Consider the following 17,543-nt stretch of genomic DNA (forward strand, 5'->3'; position numbering starts at 1 on the left):
TATAACAATCACACTATACACTTGACTAGTCCAGAATAAATATAACAATCACACTATACACTTAACTAGTCCAGTATAAAGATAAGTCACACTATCAACCTAACTAGTTCAGTATAAAGATAACAATTCCAGTATAAAGATAAGAATCTCTTTATAATACTAACAATTGCACTATTACTATTATTATTACTGGTATTTATAAAGTGCCAGCATATTCCGTACCGCTTTACAATATTATCAAATGGGGAAATTTAACAATAAATGAGACAATTACAAAAACTTAAACTTAGATTGAAGAGGGCCCTGCTCAAACAAGCTTACAGTCTATAGGAGGTGGGGCGTAAAACACAATAGGACAGGAAGTAGCAATCAAACAAGGTGGAGTGAAGCAGAGCTGGAGGAGAGAATAGAGTGCTGCCCTTTAGGAGAGAGCAAGGGACAGGTACGTGAGGTAGAGGCTACTCTGGGAGGCCATAAGTTTTCCTAAAGAGATGGGTTTTGAGGCACTTTTTAAATTATTGAAGACTAGGGGAGAGCTTGATGGTCATAGGCAGGCTATTCCATAGGAAGGAAGCCGCCCGCGAGAAGTCCTGCAAGCGCAAGTTGGCCGTATGGGTGTGAGCAGTGCACAGGAGAAGGTCATGGGCAGAGCGTAGAGACCGAGAAGGGGTATACCTGCGGATCAGTGAAGAGATATAGGAGGGGCTAGAATTGGTCAGTGCTTTATAGGTGTGGATTAGTACCTTGAATTGACTCCTATAGGATACAGGAAGCCAATGTAAGGATTGACAGAGGGGAGAGGTGTGAGAGGACTGACTAGAGAGGAAAATCAGTCTGGCAGCAGCATTCATTACAGACTGTACCGGAGCAATACGGCATTTGGGAAGACCAATTAGGAGAGAGTTACACTTATCCATGCAGGAAATTACTAGAGCATGGACAAGCTCCTTAGTAGCATCTTGTGTAAGAAAGGGGTGGATGTGTAACAGACTGAATGTGAGGCTCAAATGTGAGGCCAGAATAAAGTATAATGCCAAGACTATAACAATAAGAATTCCAGAATAAATATAACAATCCCACTATAAACATAACTAGTCCACTATAAAGATAGCAATCACACTATGATACTAACAATTTTAACATAAAGATAACAATTACAGTATAAAGATAACAATTATACTACAATACTAGCAATCCCGATGCAATAACAATTACAGTATAAAGATAACAATACAACTCTAATACTAACAATTTCACTATAACAATAACAAGTTCAATATATAGATAACAATCACACAAATCCCACTATAACGATAACACGTTGAGTTTTCAGAAAACAATTTCTCAATAATGAGAGCAAAAAAAACAAGTCGCAAGAGAGTGCTGAGGACGGACAACAGCTCAATTAGCCTGCCCTTCGGTGGATCCCCGCTCAGTTCTCAAGCTGCTTTTAGCTCATCTTGTGCCATTACAAAGAAAACCAGACCATGCATCTTAGACTGATTCCACCCAAAAGGGCAGAACAGATCCAAAATACAGGCCGTCTCTCTCTGCACGAGAGATACAGCAACCCCAGACGATCGTTTCAGCCTTGTTAGGCATCATCAGTGAGGCATAGCTGATATCTCTCTAGGCACCGTGATCAAGGGGTCCACGTCTGGATTACCCTTAATTTCTCAATAATAACTATCTCATTATGAAGATAATGATTTCAATATAACAAATAAACACGCTTTCTACAATAACAAACCCAACATAGAGATAATAATTCAACTTAAAAATAATGATCCTACTATTGATATAATATCCCTATGTTAAAGATAACGATTGCATTGTAAAGATCTTGCACCACATAACAAAGAGGAATGGGTATCATCATCTTCAGTCGTTATTTCCGATAGTTCATTGTTCAAATAAATACACATCACATTGCTTATTTAATATATGTTTATGTTTGAGAGTGTATGTGTCCATCTATAATCAAAAAGTTTCAAAAGTTTAAGTAAACTTAAATAAGGAACTAGAAAACAAATCTACTTTTTAATGTGAAATGTGTGAAGTGACTATCTCTAAGACATGTTCTGTGCTTTGGAGACTTAATGAGACAGGTGCCATAAAATACTAGGAAATATATTGGAGAACAACACAGACGTAAATGAAAACTGATTCGTAACTGGAACACAGCTGACATTTTCAACTGCCCTGAATTTATTTATTTGTCTTCCTTGAATTGTAACCTAAATTTTATTTGAGAGAAATATGTTTACTCTTCAGCAAATAGAGCAACTACACATTACCACCAATAATAATTTGTTTCACTTAAAAGTACATTCTCTTAGAAACATCTTGAAGGTTTATTTTGGTTTTCGATTTGAATTTACAAAATCTATTTGGTAAAAAGATCTCACAGTTTTCTCCTGGCAAAGGAAGACGTGGTATCATGGAAGGGTGGAATGATGCGGCAAAGACCCCATAGTTGCATGTCTGGAATGAAGAGCATTTTGGGAAGTGAATAGTGGATACACCAATGCGTTATGTAAAAGAGATCTAGTAGTTACATAGCTAGCAACGATGAAGTATAAATAGAGGTGGTGTAGTCATGTAAGATGATGATATCTGTCTGAAGTAAGCAAGTACAAACATAGTCTAGATGCTTTCACAGCTCCAAACATGAATACATCTCAAACTTCAGAGAGCAACAACCACTTTTAGAGTTTTATAGATGCCAACGCTAGTGGTCTAGTGTCTACATATTTTGAAAGGTAAAATATTACCAATAGCTGACTGTAAGCAATTTTTTGTTTTCTATAGCAGTTATTGTATTTAATTTCTGAATGGCGCACCTTCCAGTGTCATCCTAATTTATCTGACAGATATAGCTTGTTCAAATAGAAAACACAAGTTGCACGTATTTCCAAGATTTCGATTTTGCCATGAGAACTGATGCTTTCTGTGGATTCCGTTCAGATTCATTGATTTACACGATTAGCGTGCTGTCAGTATGAACACTCTGGGGCTATTGGAGTTTCACCTCCTTTGAAGTTTGCAGGCTAACTACAGAAATTCATTAAAAGAAAAGGGGAAAGTGGGGGATATTAGTGACTATTTAAATAAATAAAACAGAAAATAAATAACATTAAATCCTAGATATGTTGTCACTCCACAAAAAAAAAGATGATTAAGAAAAAAGTAATAAATGTGTAAAGGGTGCAAAAATTTTATATATTCATATATGTATGTGTGGTGTGAAAAAGTTGTATCTAATATATATATATATATATTCTGATGGATATATAAAATCTCTAGGACTAGCAAACTATCTCCATAATGTTTAGTTTGATCTACATTGCTTGTACTGTATTATCATTGTTGGATTGTCAGCGACTGACAGAACACCTGTCTGTAATTATCCTAAACACAACCTCTTCCATGTATACAAAATATTTGAGAAGGAAGTTGCGGGCTAGATAATTTATAATCTGTAGTGCTGGTCGTTAAAGAGGCCCAGACGTAGACATCCAGCACTTAACACCATGTACTGTTTAAGTGTGTGTGGCATGTGACAGAGAAATGTAATGTGTGAAAACATGTCCCCTCTCTGCAATCTCATCATGGTATGTAGACTACATGTTCTGTTCTGGAGTATATATATACTTTGATGTTGTCTGATTAAATTTATTAAACTTAAAGGATTCCCTTATTGTAACACTCCGGGCACCATAACAACTTGCCACTCTTTGTTTATCATTGGTTTCCTACTGAAAAGAATGCATGACAAAGATTATCTCTAAATATTAAATGGTTTGAATTTTTTTGGGATACGTTTTATTATATTTTGGCACAGATCTAATTGTCTTTTTTTCCCCTTTTTTACAGATGTTCTTTGTCCAAACGTTAGAATCGAGGGTGACCGTTTTAAACACAACAATGGAGAGAGAGATGAAATTCCAGGTATCTTAAAAATGTAACGTGAAGGCATCAACAACTATAGATAAAGTGTAAGAATATCTGTAGAGTATTGTGATTCTCAGATTACACCTATTTAAACATGGTAAAAGTTATATGTAAGTATTTGAAAACACTGGGGTACTTTATGTCAATATTCAATCATTTTCATATGATATAGTTCATTGATTGTTATATTTGACCAGGACTTTCCGCATTTAAGATCTCTATAGCACCAAGCGAACACATAACATTGAGGTCTATGTGAAAGATTTGAACACACTGACCGCCCTGTTGTCAGAATTCTGTATATTTCCAGTGCTGGCTTTTTTATGTGACCTCTTCCCTCCTAAAATAATATATACACAATTTTCCTTTAATTTTGGAAAACAAAACTTAGTCCATAATGCCTCACTCACATTCATTTTTGCTCCAAGGTTAATTACCAGCCTGATGATAAACACATAAGCCATAAGCCTATTCTGTTCATTTAATGTCTGCAAGTTTGTTGAAAATGTCAGCTACATTCACCCTTCCAAACATTAAAGGAATTCTGAATGGGTCATACCATGTCTACAATTAGCAAAGGAGGAGGATGATAAGCTCTCACATTTCACTGTAAGCATTTTATTAACATTCCAGAGATTGACAAATATTGCTGTAGCACTCAATAAATATCTATATTTTTGTCACATGTATTAAATGGAGGAAACAGGGTGTTTTTATTTTTTTGCTTTTATACTAATAACATTTCAGACTCTGTGTGAAATATTGCAAGATAAAACAATACTTTATATTGTCTAAAGCTTTTCATTGCCCATACATTTCTATAATGTATGAACAAAGTATAAATGAAAAAGAAAAATTGTGCACTGTAGGCTCATTAGATAGACCGCATAGATTACTGGCAACACTTTATATCCAGATAAAGAAAAAAACAGACGCTCATAAACTATAATAGATATGCAGTTACACTTGTGTTGCTTATGCCTAAGAGTCTTAACTTAAATGAAAGTACCTTACATTAAAAAATGGGCATCTGTTATTTATCAGAATTAAAGGGTTACTCCAAGCACCATAACAACTGCAGACCACTGTAGTGGTTATGGTGCATTGAGTCCCTGGCCCAGTCCCCTCTTCCCCCAGTTACTATTTAGTAACAGTTTGCCCTCTTTCCCCACCAGGCTCCGAGCTGCAGAAGTTGGAAGAAAATCCAGTCATCATTCATTGGCTTACAGCCTTAGCTGTCAGCTCTCAGCCACTGAAAGGCATACTGTGCAAGCAAATTTGCACAAAATTGACATTAGCCAGCCTAGAACTCCTTTTCCGGTCTGACTAATGGTGGCCCTATGATGCTGTTGGAGGTGGAGCTACCCGTAAAGCAGCCAAAACTGCACATAGAGACTCCAGGCACCATGAACACTTTAAATCAATGAAGAGGTCATGGTGCTTGGTGTATCCCAGTAATGTATAATCGAATCCCTCACCACTCATGGAGCCTTGCCTCATCCAAATCTGAAGGCAATAAGTGTGGTCTCATCATTAAGTGCATGCTATCTCCTCCAGCTCCTGACAGATTACATTCTTTCTGTGGGGAAAGCAGATTACAGGGTCATACTACTACGGCCAGAAGACATACATCTTGTACACCTTATGTCCCAGGCTCACCTAAAAGCTTACACATTTTTGCTTTCAAAGTCGACCAAGCATCTAAGTGTCTCTTTTGTCCAGGACATGGAAAAATAGATTGAAAAGCAGTTTATGCGTATCGTACGCAATGCCAAACATCATCTGTTTGTGTATAATTGCGTGTCTGCCATGATGTTTGGCTGCCATCCTGAAATTGCACAACTGGCTTATATTTACCCAATACAATGAACTCTGCAGAATCATGCACCATAGACAGGAATAATAAGTAATGGCAGAATCATCCCATAGACATTAATAATAAGTAATAGCAGAATCATGCACCATAGACTGGAATTATAAGTAGTGGAAAAATCATGCACCGTAGACAGGAATAATAAGTAATAGCAGAATCATGCATCATATACATGAATAATAAGTAATGGCAGAATCATGCACCATAGACAGGAATTATAAGTAGTGGAAAAATAATGCACCGTAGACAGGAATAATAAGTAATGGCAGAATCATGCACCGTAGACAGGAATAATAAGTAATGGCAGAATCATGCACCATAGACTGGAATTATAAGTAGTGGAAAAATTATGCACCGTAGACATGAATAATAAGTAATGGTGGAATCATGCACCGTAGACATGAATAATAAGTAATGGCAGAATCATGCACCATAGACAGGAATAATAAGTAATGGCAGAATCATGCACCATAGACAGGAATAATAAGTAATGGCAGAACCATGCACCATAGACAGGAATAATAAGTAATGGCAGAATCATGCACCATAGACAGGAATTATAAGTAATGGCAGAATCATGCACCATAGACAGGAATTATAAGTAATGGCAGAATCATGCACCATAGACATTAATAACAAGTAATGGCAGAATCATGCACCATAGACAGGAATTATAAGTAATGGCAGAATCATGCACCATAGACAGGAATTATAAGTAATGGCAGAATCATGCACCATAGACAGGAATTATAAGTAATGGCAGAATCATGCACCATAGACATTAATAACAAGTAATGGCAGAGCTGATGTATATAGTGTTTGTGGAAACTTTGCTACAGATTTCCAGTTTTTTACAAACATTCTTTGGCTCACCTGGGTGACATTTAACAAATGATTTATCCTTTTTTTTTTTTTTTATACAAACGATAATAGACTTGAAAATAATCCACCTATAGAATCTCGAAAAATTAATAATGCAAATATGCAAATATGGAAATACTAGTTACAAGCTATGTAATATTATATATACATATGCACACATACTTTGCATTATATATTTTTTTAGTATATATAACTCTAAATAAATATTAACTCAGGCACTCTGTCTGTCGTACAGAGACTAAACACTGGACTAATCACTGGATTTTGTCCAGATGGAGAACTGCTGGTGAAAATGACAAATTCTGGTGGCAGGTGGCAAATAGTTTGGATTTTTTTTTTTAGATCCAACTTGAAGCTTTTGGTTTGGATTCCAGTCATTTAGTGATGCCTGGTCAGGCTGGAATCCAGACCACATTCAGGCCCAACTGATGCCTGTGTTACAAAATCCAGAAATTGTTAAATATTGTGAACAATAATTGGATTTTGCAGTCATAACTGGCAAATGGAACATTCCACCAATTTCCTATCAATTTAGAAGATATACACACAAAGAAAATATGATCTGTCATGTTTTTCTGCAAGCCCTCAGTCTGTGCCAGGGAATATTATAATCAGACACTTCTCATTAAGAAGCATCAGTACTGGAGCCGCGCATGCACATTCGCTCACAGCTTTCCTATGTTTCCCATTGAGCTCTAGTACAGCCCATTGAGAAGGGGAGCTCTGGGGATCTAAAATATGTAGAAGAACACCTTCCTAGCTGTCTGAGTGACAGACAGGGAGGTGTTTCTGCCCCAATTAGAAAAGGTCCGATTTCTTTTGAAATTGTCCCTTTTATAAACTGGCAAGACAATACCAAACTCCAGCACATGGAAGCTCTGCCTTGAACTACCATCCTCTTATAAGGCTTGCTGTGCAGTGGCGGGGCATGGGGGAAAGCGGCAGATACAAGCTGAGGCTGAAGTGAAGGGGTGGGGTTTAATATTTTTGTAGGTGGGGTTAGAAACTTAAATAGCACAAGAAGGGGAGGAACTGAGAGGAGTGGCAGGGTTTCTGTGATTGCCATCTTACGAGGGCAGGGGTAGAGAAGAGCAGGCCTTGGCAGCTCTGTCACAGGGGAGGCGGGATTTCTGTGATTGCTGAGCAAAGAGAAGAACACATGTCAAGGATGGTCTAGACAAGAATTAGAGCCTCTGCAGGCGCCCCCTCTTAAAGAGCGCTCTACGCAGCTGCCTAATTGGCTTAATGGAAGCACCGGCCCTACCCACATGTGGGAACTAAAACATGATAGTGAGCTAGGACCTCAAAATCATGACTGTCCTGCTGAAAGTGAGACTATATATATAGTTTTAAGAAGGCATACCAACTGAACTAACAGATTTCACCCCGGCACCTCACTAATCACCTTACTTCCTCCCCTACTACGGCGTCATTTAAAATACATTAATTGTAAACTTTTCTAGTACATGACACATCTGACCCTTAACTCTTGTGTCATTTGTCTCCACTACCTTTAGAATGTTCTCCCTTCTATTTTTCACTTTAACACTAACTTCTCTGATCACTAAAATATCCCTATCCTTTCACTCACCTGTCCCTGGCAACACAATCCTCATTACTTCCACCTTACTCCCCTCCCCTCTCTATTCATCCCATGCACTCTACACATACCTTTCCAGCCTATCTCCACCAACTCCTCCCAAATCTACATACATACCCTCCTACAAAACTTTCAAATCCTACTCCCACCTTCACTTCCTTTCTATCCTTCTGCTCCTAGCAGCTGGTGATGTATCTCCAAACCCCGGTCCCCTCTCAACAAACACAGCACATACTAACCCAAGGACCCACACTAATCTCATACCCATCTCATGTTCCTCTAGATCCTCCTTCAATACTGCCCTCTGGAACGCACGCTCTGTTTGCAATATAACTAAATCCACTGCTGTCCATGACTTCTTTATCTCTCGTTCAATAGATTTACTAGCCTTAACAGAAACCTGGCTCTCCCCCTCTGACACTGCCACCCCTGCATCTTTGTCCTTCGGTGGTCTCCAACTTACCCACAACCCAAGAAACTCTGAATGTAAAGGTGGTGGTGTTGGGTTTCTCCTCTCCCCTCACTGCTCTTTTAAACCTCTTCCCACCCCCCCTTCCCTCTCTTTCCCGTCATTTGAAATACACTCAATTCGCCTTTTCAAACCCTTCTCCGCTAACATTGCTGTTATTTACCGTCCCCCTGGTTCCCCTCTTCTCTTCCTTGACCACTTTGCTGCCTGGCTACCCTATTTCCTCTCTTCTAATATTCCATCCCTAATTCTCGGGGACTTCAATATTCCTATAAACCCACCTTTGACCTCTGCAGCCACTAAACTACTTTCAATGACTTCCTCCCTCGGGCTATCACAGTGGGCAAATTCTCCCACCCATGTAGCTGGCAATACCCTTGACCTAATCTTCACTTATGCATGTACAGTAACTAATATCTGCAACACTCCATATCCACTCTCTGATCACCACCTCTTATCATTTGCTCTTGCGTACCCCCTCACCCAACAACCTCAGCCTAACCCCCCTCAACTCAGGAGGGACCTTAATTCTCTGGATCTCCAACAGTTGTCAGCTGACATTGATTCACAACTGCTGTCCATCCCTTCCCTCTCCTGTCCTTCACTGGCCATCTCCATCTATAACTCTACTCTTACATCTGCCTTGAACACTGCAGCGCCACTCCAAACAAGCACCTCAAGGAGGACCCGCCCCCAACCATGGCATACTAAATCAACGCGCTACCTGCAAAGATGCTCCCGTTGTGCTGAACGCTCCTGGAGGAAGTCTCGTACCCAATCAGACTTTCTCCATTATAGATTCATATTGTGTTCATACAGTGCAGCCCTTGCCCTTGCCAAACAGTCCTATTTTTCCTCTCTCATTAGTTCATGTTCCCGCAACCCCAGGCGTCTCTTTGACACCTTTAATTCTCTTCTTCGCCCTGCTGTGGCCACCCCCAAAACTAACCTTACTTCTGATAACTTTGCATGTTACTTCACTGACAAGATTGAACAGCTAAGGAAAGAATTCTCCCCTCCTTGCCTTTCTGTTTTTCAATCACACATAGATCATGCATTTCCTACCCTTCAGACATTCTCCCCAGCTACTGACCAAGAGGTGGCTGCTCTTCTTTGCTCCTCTCGCCCCACCACTTGCCCGCTCGATCCTGTCCCATCTCACCTTATCAGATCTCTCTCCACTTGTCTCGTGCCTTCTCTAACACACATCTTCAACTGCTCACTCTCTTCTGGCATCGTCCCTGCTGACCTTAAACATGCCACTGTAGTACCTATACTAAAAAAACCATCCCTCGACTCATCCACCCTCTCTAATTACCGTCCCATATCCCTGCTCCCTTTTTCCTCAAAGCTTCTGGAAAGGCTTGTCTTTACCCGTGTGTCTCATTTCCTCAATTCCAACTCTCTCCTTGACCCCCTTCAATCTGGCTTCCGCCCTCTCCACTCTACAGAGACTGCCCTTATCAAAGTCACTAACGACCTAATCGCAGCTAAATCCAAAGGCCACTACTCCATACTAATTCTTCTTGACCTCTCAGCGGCCTTTGACACCGTTGATCATGCTCTCCTTCTTCAAACTCTTCAATCACTTGGTCTCTGTGACTCTGTCCTCTCGTGGTTTTCCTCTTATCTCTCCCAACGCTCATTCAGTGTCTCCTTTTCTAATGATACCTCCTCCCCTCGCCCTGTCTCGGTTGGAGTTCCCCAAGGCTCCGTCCTTGGTCCACTTCTATTTTCTCTTTATACTGCCTCTCTTGGCAAACTTATTACCTCTTTTGGATTCCACTACCACCTGTATGCTGATGACACCCAGCTATATCTCTCCTCCCCGGACCTCTCCCCTGCCATCCTGCAACGTGTCACTGCTTGCCTTTCTTCCATCTCTGACTGGATGTCCTCCCGCTTTCTGAAACTCAATCTCTCAAAAACTGAGCTCCTTGTCTTTCCTCCTCCTAATACTGATCCTCCTCTTTCACTCTCCCTTCAAGTTTGTGGTACCAACATCAGTCCATCCTTGCAAGCGCGCTGTCTTGGCGTCATACTTGACTCTGGTCTCACCTTTGAGCCTCACATCCAGCATGTTGCCAAATCCTGTAGATTCCATCTTAAAAACATAGCCCGCATCCGCCCCTTTCTTGCACCAGATACTACCAAGGAGCTTGTCCATGCTCTGGTAATCTCCCGCATGGATTACTGTAACCCTCTCCTGATTGGTCTTCCCAAAAGCCGTACTGCACCCCTACAGTCCGTAATGAACGCTGCTGCTAGACTGATTTTCCTCTCTAGTCGTTTCTCTCACACCTCACCCCTCTGCCAGTCCTTACATTGGCTTCCTGTATGCTATAGGAGTCAATTCAAGGTACTAACTCACACCTATAAAGCACTGAACAACTCTAGCCCCTCTTATATCTCCTCACAGATCCATAGGTATGTCCCTTCTCGGTCTCTCCGTTCTGCCCGTGACCACCTCCTGTCCGTTGTCCGCACTCGTACGGCCAACTCGCGCTTGCAGGACTTCTCGCGGGCGGCTCCCTTCCTATGGAATAGCCTGCCTACCGCCATCAGACTCTCCCCTAGTCTTGCATCTTTTAAGAAGTGCCTTAAAACTCATCTCTTTAGGAAAGCATATGGCCTCCAAGACTAACCCTTACCTCACATACCTGTCTCTTGCCCTCTCCTAAAGGGCAGTCCACCTTATTTGATTGCAAATTCCTGTCCTAATGTGTTTTACACCCACCTCCTATAGAATGTAAGCTCGATCGAGCAGGGTCCTCTTCAACCTATTGTTCCTGTAAGTTTATTTGTAATTGTCCTATAGTTAAATCCCTTCTCATAATATTGTAAAGCGCTACGGAATCTGTTGGCGCTATATAAATTGCAATAATAATAATAATAATAATAAATGTAAGCTCGATTGAGAAGGACCCTCAGCTCCTTCTGTTCCTGTACGTCCAACATGCCTTGTTAGAACTCTTTGTTTGTTGTCCTCCTATTGTACGAATCTGCGGAATTCGTTGGTGCTTTATAAAATACATTTAATGCAGTAAAACACAACATAATGGATTCATCATTTCATTTCTTCTCATGAAACCATCGAGCATCATAATAATGTCTTTATTCCAAAATATTTAAATTATTTATGTTTGGATTGTAAGCCAATCATTGTGTACTCCCCAATGCCACTGAACTCCTTGAAAGATAATATCTGTATTTTGCAATGTGAACTTTTTTCATAAGTGATAAAGGTCAGAGTTTGTCATTTCTTTCTCATGGAATTTGTGCCCCGGGCCGGATGTACATCAAGTTTGCTTGCTCAGTATTTGCTGATGTATATGAGTTCAAACAATAAATAACTGTTTTGCTGCAAGTCTTTCTGTAGAAGCATTTTTATTATTAATATGCTGCATTTACAGCTGAGTGCGCATTTTGTAGTTTTTCCTTCTGCAGCAAAAAACACTTGTTCACCGAAAGGAAAGAACAATAAAATGTATGTGTATACACTGATCACCACAATATTAAAACCACCTAATATCGAGAAGGCAACCCTCGTGATGCCAAATCAGCTCTGCATCATCGATGCATTGACTCCACAAGATGTGTCCTGTGGTATCTGGATGGAACCATGACATTAGCAGCAGATCCATTAAGTGCTTTAAGTCCTGCAGGTTGCAAGGTGGGGCCTCCATGGATCAGATTTGTTGTTCCAGCACATCCTACATACAATCAATCGGATTGAGAGCTGGGGAATTTGGAGGCCAAGGCAAAACCTTGAACTCTTTGTCGTGTTCCTCAATCCTGAAATTTTTTTGCAGTGTGGCAGGATGCACTATCCTGTTGAAAGCGGCCACTGCCATCAGGGAACTCCATTGCCATTAAGGGATGTATGTAGTCTGCAACAAGCTCTAGGTATGTGGTACGTGTCAAAGTAATATCCACGTGAATGCCAGGACTCAAGGTTTTCAAGCAGAACATTTCCCAGAGTATAACATTTCCTGTGTCAACCTGTCTTCTTCCAATAGTGCATTTTTCAATCATCGGTTCACCAGGCAAATGATGCACATGCACCCAGTCTTCTAAAACAAAACATAATTCATCAGATCAGAAAATCCTCTTCCATTGCTTCATGTTTCAATTCTGCAGCTCATGTCCCCAGTGAAATCCCCTTCGGCAGTGGACATAGGTCATCATTGGCACTCTGACTGGCCTGCTGCTATGCAGCCCCAGATGCTCCTCCTCTTCTTTGTGCAGTTTCTCCTTCCCATACTACAAACTTGACCACCACAAACTTTGCAACTCATTTTACTTCAATTAGGGAAGAGATCTCTCATCACTGCTACCAATAATTCCCCTCTCTCTGCTGTTCTATGCTCATTCGCACCCTCTACTGTGGAAGAGGTCCCTGCTTTCTTCTGGTCCTCCCACCCTTCACCTGTTCCCGCAATCCTATTCCCTCGTATCTCATCCTCACTCTGTCTCCTTCTCTTACTCTGCCTCTCACTATAATATTCAGTCTCTTCCTCTCCTCTGGCATATTTCCTTCAAACTTCAAACATGCAACAGTAACCCCGATTCTGAAAAAGTCCAACCTTGATCCTAACTCCCCATCCAATTACTGCCCTATCTCGCTACTGCCGTTTGCCTCAAAGATCCTTGAGAGAGTTGTGTATGTGAGACTAACAGACTTCTTTGAATTCAATTCTGCTTAACATGCCCCAGTCTGGATTCTGTGCTCGTCATTCTGTCGAAATGGCTGTGACCAAAGTATCCAATAAATTAAATGTAAATTAATCTCATGTTCACTATTCTGCTCAGGGCCGCCATCAGGGCATGACAACCATAACGGTTGTCATGGGCCTGGCGGTCCTGGGGGGCCCCGAGCCCCACATTCATTATGTGCACGTATATATATATATATATATATATATATATATAGCGATTTTCGCTATAAATATGTGCACAGAGGGCCCCCTGCTACCTGTACAATGAAGAGGGGGCCCAGCAGCACACTCTGTCCTCCTTTCCAGCTGCTCTCTGTCTAACTTTCCTGCACCCTGCGGCCGCCAGATTGTTGCCACGGGTTACTATGGCAACGCTCCTCACACCACGCAGGCCTGTCTAACTTTCCTGCACCCTGCGGCCACCAGATCGTTGCCACGGGTTGCTATGGCAACGCTCCGCACAGCACGCAGGCCTGTCTCATGAGATTTAGTCAGAGAGGAGCTGGAAAGGAAGACAATGTGTGCTGCTGGGCCCCCTCTTCAATGTACCGCGGCTGGCTCCCTCCACCATGCCACTGGATCAACAGGAAATGCGATCTACCCCTTCCCTAGCACGGTAAGAACCAGGGAGGGGGGAATAAAATTGAAATATACACACACACTGAATCCTTACAAGCACACTCTGCACTACACACACACACACACTACATTCACTAAACACACTCTGCACTACACACACACTACATTCACTAAACACACTCTGTACTACACACACAGACACTACATTCACTAAACACACTCTGCACTGCACATACACTACATTCACTAAACACACTCTGCACTCACTACAAACACTACATTTACTAAACACACTTTGCTCTACACACACACACTACATTCACTATTCACATTTTGCTCTACACACACACACTACTTTCACTAAACACACTCTGCACTACACATATACTACATTCACTATACACCCTCTGCATTTACTACAAACACTACATTCACTAAACACACTCTGCACTACACACACACACTACATTCACTAAACACACTTTGCACTACACACACTTCATTCACTAACACACTTTGCACTATACACACACACACACACACTACATTCACTATAGACATGTTTCACTCACGTCACACTACATTTACTAAACACGCACGGCACTACACACACACACACACACACACTACATTCACTAAACACACTTTGCACTCACTACAAACACACTACATTCACTACAAACACACTACATCCACTACAAAAACACACACTATGCATTCACTATACACACACCTACATTCACTACACACACTCTGCATCTAATGCATGCATACAAACATTACATACATTACACAAAGCGTACAATCTGCATCCACTATACACACTGCATCCATGACACACATACTGCATCCACTATACACACTGCATCCATGACACACATACCGCATCCACTATACACATTCTACATTCACTATACACACTGCATCCATGACACACATACCGCAACCACTATACACACACACACACACACACACTTTATCCTTGTGGGCGGACTCAGGGCTGGCCCCGGGGGCCCAGATCTTGAGCTGTGTCAGGGGCCCTAAAATTTCTGATGGCAGCCCTGATTCTGCTCACAAATCTCTATATAATGCTCCAACCTACCTATCCTCCCTAATACGCAAATATGACTCTTTAGGCCTCTGTGCTCTGCCGAAGACCTGCATCTATCCTCTGTTCGTACTTCCCCTTCTGGTGCTCACCTTTAAGACTTCTCTAGGGCTGCACCGTCACTGTGGAACTCCTTTCCTTTCTCCGTTAGACTTCCACCCAGTCTCCATTCCTTCAAAAAAACAATTTAAATTTGTCACTTTTTCATGAAATCATATCAATGAAACTGTTAACAGCTTTTCCTTCCCACACCCTGATTCCTCTCCTGCAGCTATCATTAAAAAACTAAACACAAAGCCCTCAGTGAATACTTTTCTCATAAACTACTTTTTTACCCTACCCTTACCTTTTGTGTCACTGTACCCCACTCCCTCTAGCATGTAAGCTCTTTGAGCAGGGCCCTCAACCCCCTCTGTTCCTGTGTGTCCAACTTGTCTGGTCACAAATGTGGCTGCCATACAGTCCCAAAGGCAACGTGTCCAGCAAACAAATCTAGCCAATTTCAATTTGTAAAAACTAAAAATGTCAAGAGCTCTGTATTTGACTCTGTAACTTTTCAAAACACCATGAGGAGCATCATTGTACTCATGGGACATCACAGTATACAATGATGTGTGTTTTATTGCAAAAAAAAATCTAACAGTATTAGGACATTCACAGTTAAAATTCCATACAGAATTTAAGAAATTACCAAATTTCTTAATATTTCACACTTTTTTTTTTTAGATATTATTTATATTAAATTATGTTTGATAGATACATATTTGATGTGAAATTAAACCCCTCTTTCTCCTGAACAATATACCGTATATACTCGAGTATAAGCCGACCCGAATATAAGCCGAGGCCCCTAATTTTACCTCCAAAAAATGGGAAAACGTATTGACTCGAGTATAAGACTAGGGTGGGAAATGCAGCAGCTACTGGTAAATTTCTAAATAAAATTAGATCCTAAAAAAAAATATATTAACTGAATATTTATTTACAGTGTGTGTATAATGAATGCAGTGTGTGTGTATGAATGCAGTGTGTGTGTATGAATGCAGTGTGTGTATATGAATGCAGCGTGTGTATGAGTGCAGCGTGTGTGTGTATGAGTGCAGCGTGTGTGTGTATGAGTGCAGTGTGTGTGTATGAGTGCAGTGTGTGTGTATGAGTGCAGTGTGTGTGTGTATGAATGCAGTGTGTGTGTATGAGTGCAGTGTGTGTGTATGAGTGCAGTGTGTGTGTATGAGTGCAGTGTGTGTGTGTATGAATGCAGTGTGTGTGTATGTATGAATGCAGTGTGTGTGTATGAATGCAGTGTGTATGAATGCAGTGTGTGTATGTGTGCAGTGTGTGTGTGTGTGTGTGTGTGTGTGTGTGTGTGTTGCAGTGGTGGGGGGTGGGCAATTTTATTATTTTTTTATTTTTTTATTATTATTTTTTATAATTATTTTAATATTTTTTTTTAATTATTATTCATCTTATTTTTTATTTTATTATTATTTATTTTTTTTCGGCCCCCCTCCCTGCTTGATATATGGCTGGGAGGGGGGCTCTTACTCCCTGGTGGTCCAGCATTGGTAGTTCAGTGGGGGCTGTGGGGGCTGCAGAGAGCGTTACTTACCTGTCCTGCAGCTCCTGTCAGCTCTCTCCTCCTCCGCGCGGTCTGTGCAGCTCCCTCTGTCAGCTCCCAGTGTAAGTCTCGCGAGAGCCGCGGCTCTCGCGAGATTTACACTGGGAGCTGACCGAGGTGCTGAACGGACGGCGCGGAGGAGGAGAGAGCTGACAGGAGCTGCAGGACAGGTAAGTAACGCTCTCTGCAGCCCCCACAGCCCCTGTCTGTATTATGGCAATGCAAATTGCCATAATACAGACTATTGACTCAAGTATAAGCCGAGTTGGGGTTTTTCAGCACAAAAAATGTACAAAAAAAAAAGCACAAAAAAAAAGCTTATACTCGAGTATATACGGTAATATATAAAAACGTGCATGCACTATGAAAGAGGTAAATTATGGTGGAAAAGACATATAGCTCAAATTCCAGATCTTGTATTTTTTCAGACAATTGCCTCTGTCCTTGTGGGTTAAGGCATAGTCCCCTTCTCCAAAAAAAAAAAAAAAAAAGAAAGAAATTAAGCAAATCACTACCTGTAATCCCATGCCGAGACCACATTTTCCTTGCATAAACCTTCACTGCAGGGGGATGTCCCAGAGGACAGGCTGAGGAGAGGACTTGGGTGGCATGAATATGGATCCTCTATATGTGCTGTTAACATAGGCTAAATATGCACATATTAAACAATAGCTAATCCAGAACTCTCATTCTGGACTGGCTAATGACCCTACTGGAGGTCGAGTGACACATCCAGCAGCTA

The 17,543-nt window shown here is 41.1% G+C and overlaps 1 protein-coding gene across 2 annotated transcripts in view; it reads left to right on the forward strand.

The window, feature by feature from the left end:
* The window catches only part of COL22A1 (collagen type XXII alpha 1 chain), a 321,826-nt gene that overhangs the window by 112,532 nt on the left and 191,751 nt on the right, over positions 1-17,543 (forward strand). For both annotated transcript variants that reach the window (XM_063451032.1, XM_063451033.1), the window contains exon 4: positions 3,877-3,951. In XM_063451032.1, coding sequence (XP_063307102.1) covers positions 3,877-3,951 — 75 coding nt within the window. The remainder of the gene's footprint in view (positions 1-3,876; positions 3,952-17,543) is intronic.

Source organism: Pelobates fuscus, chromosome 4, assembly GCF_036172605.1.
Source record: "Pelobates fuscus isolate aPelFus1 chromosome 4, aPelFus1.pri, whole genome shotgun sequence".
Classification (NCBI taxonomy): domain Eukaryota; kingdom Metazoa; phylum Chordata; class Amphibia; order Anura; family Pelobatidae; genus Pelobates; species Pelobates fuscus.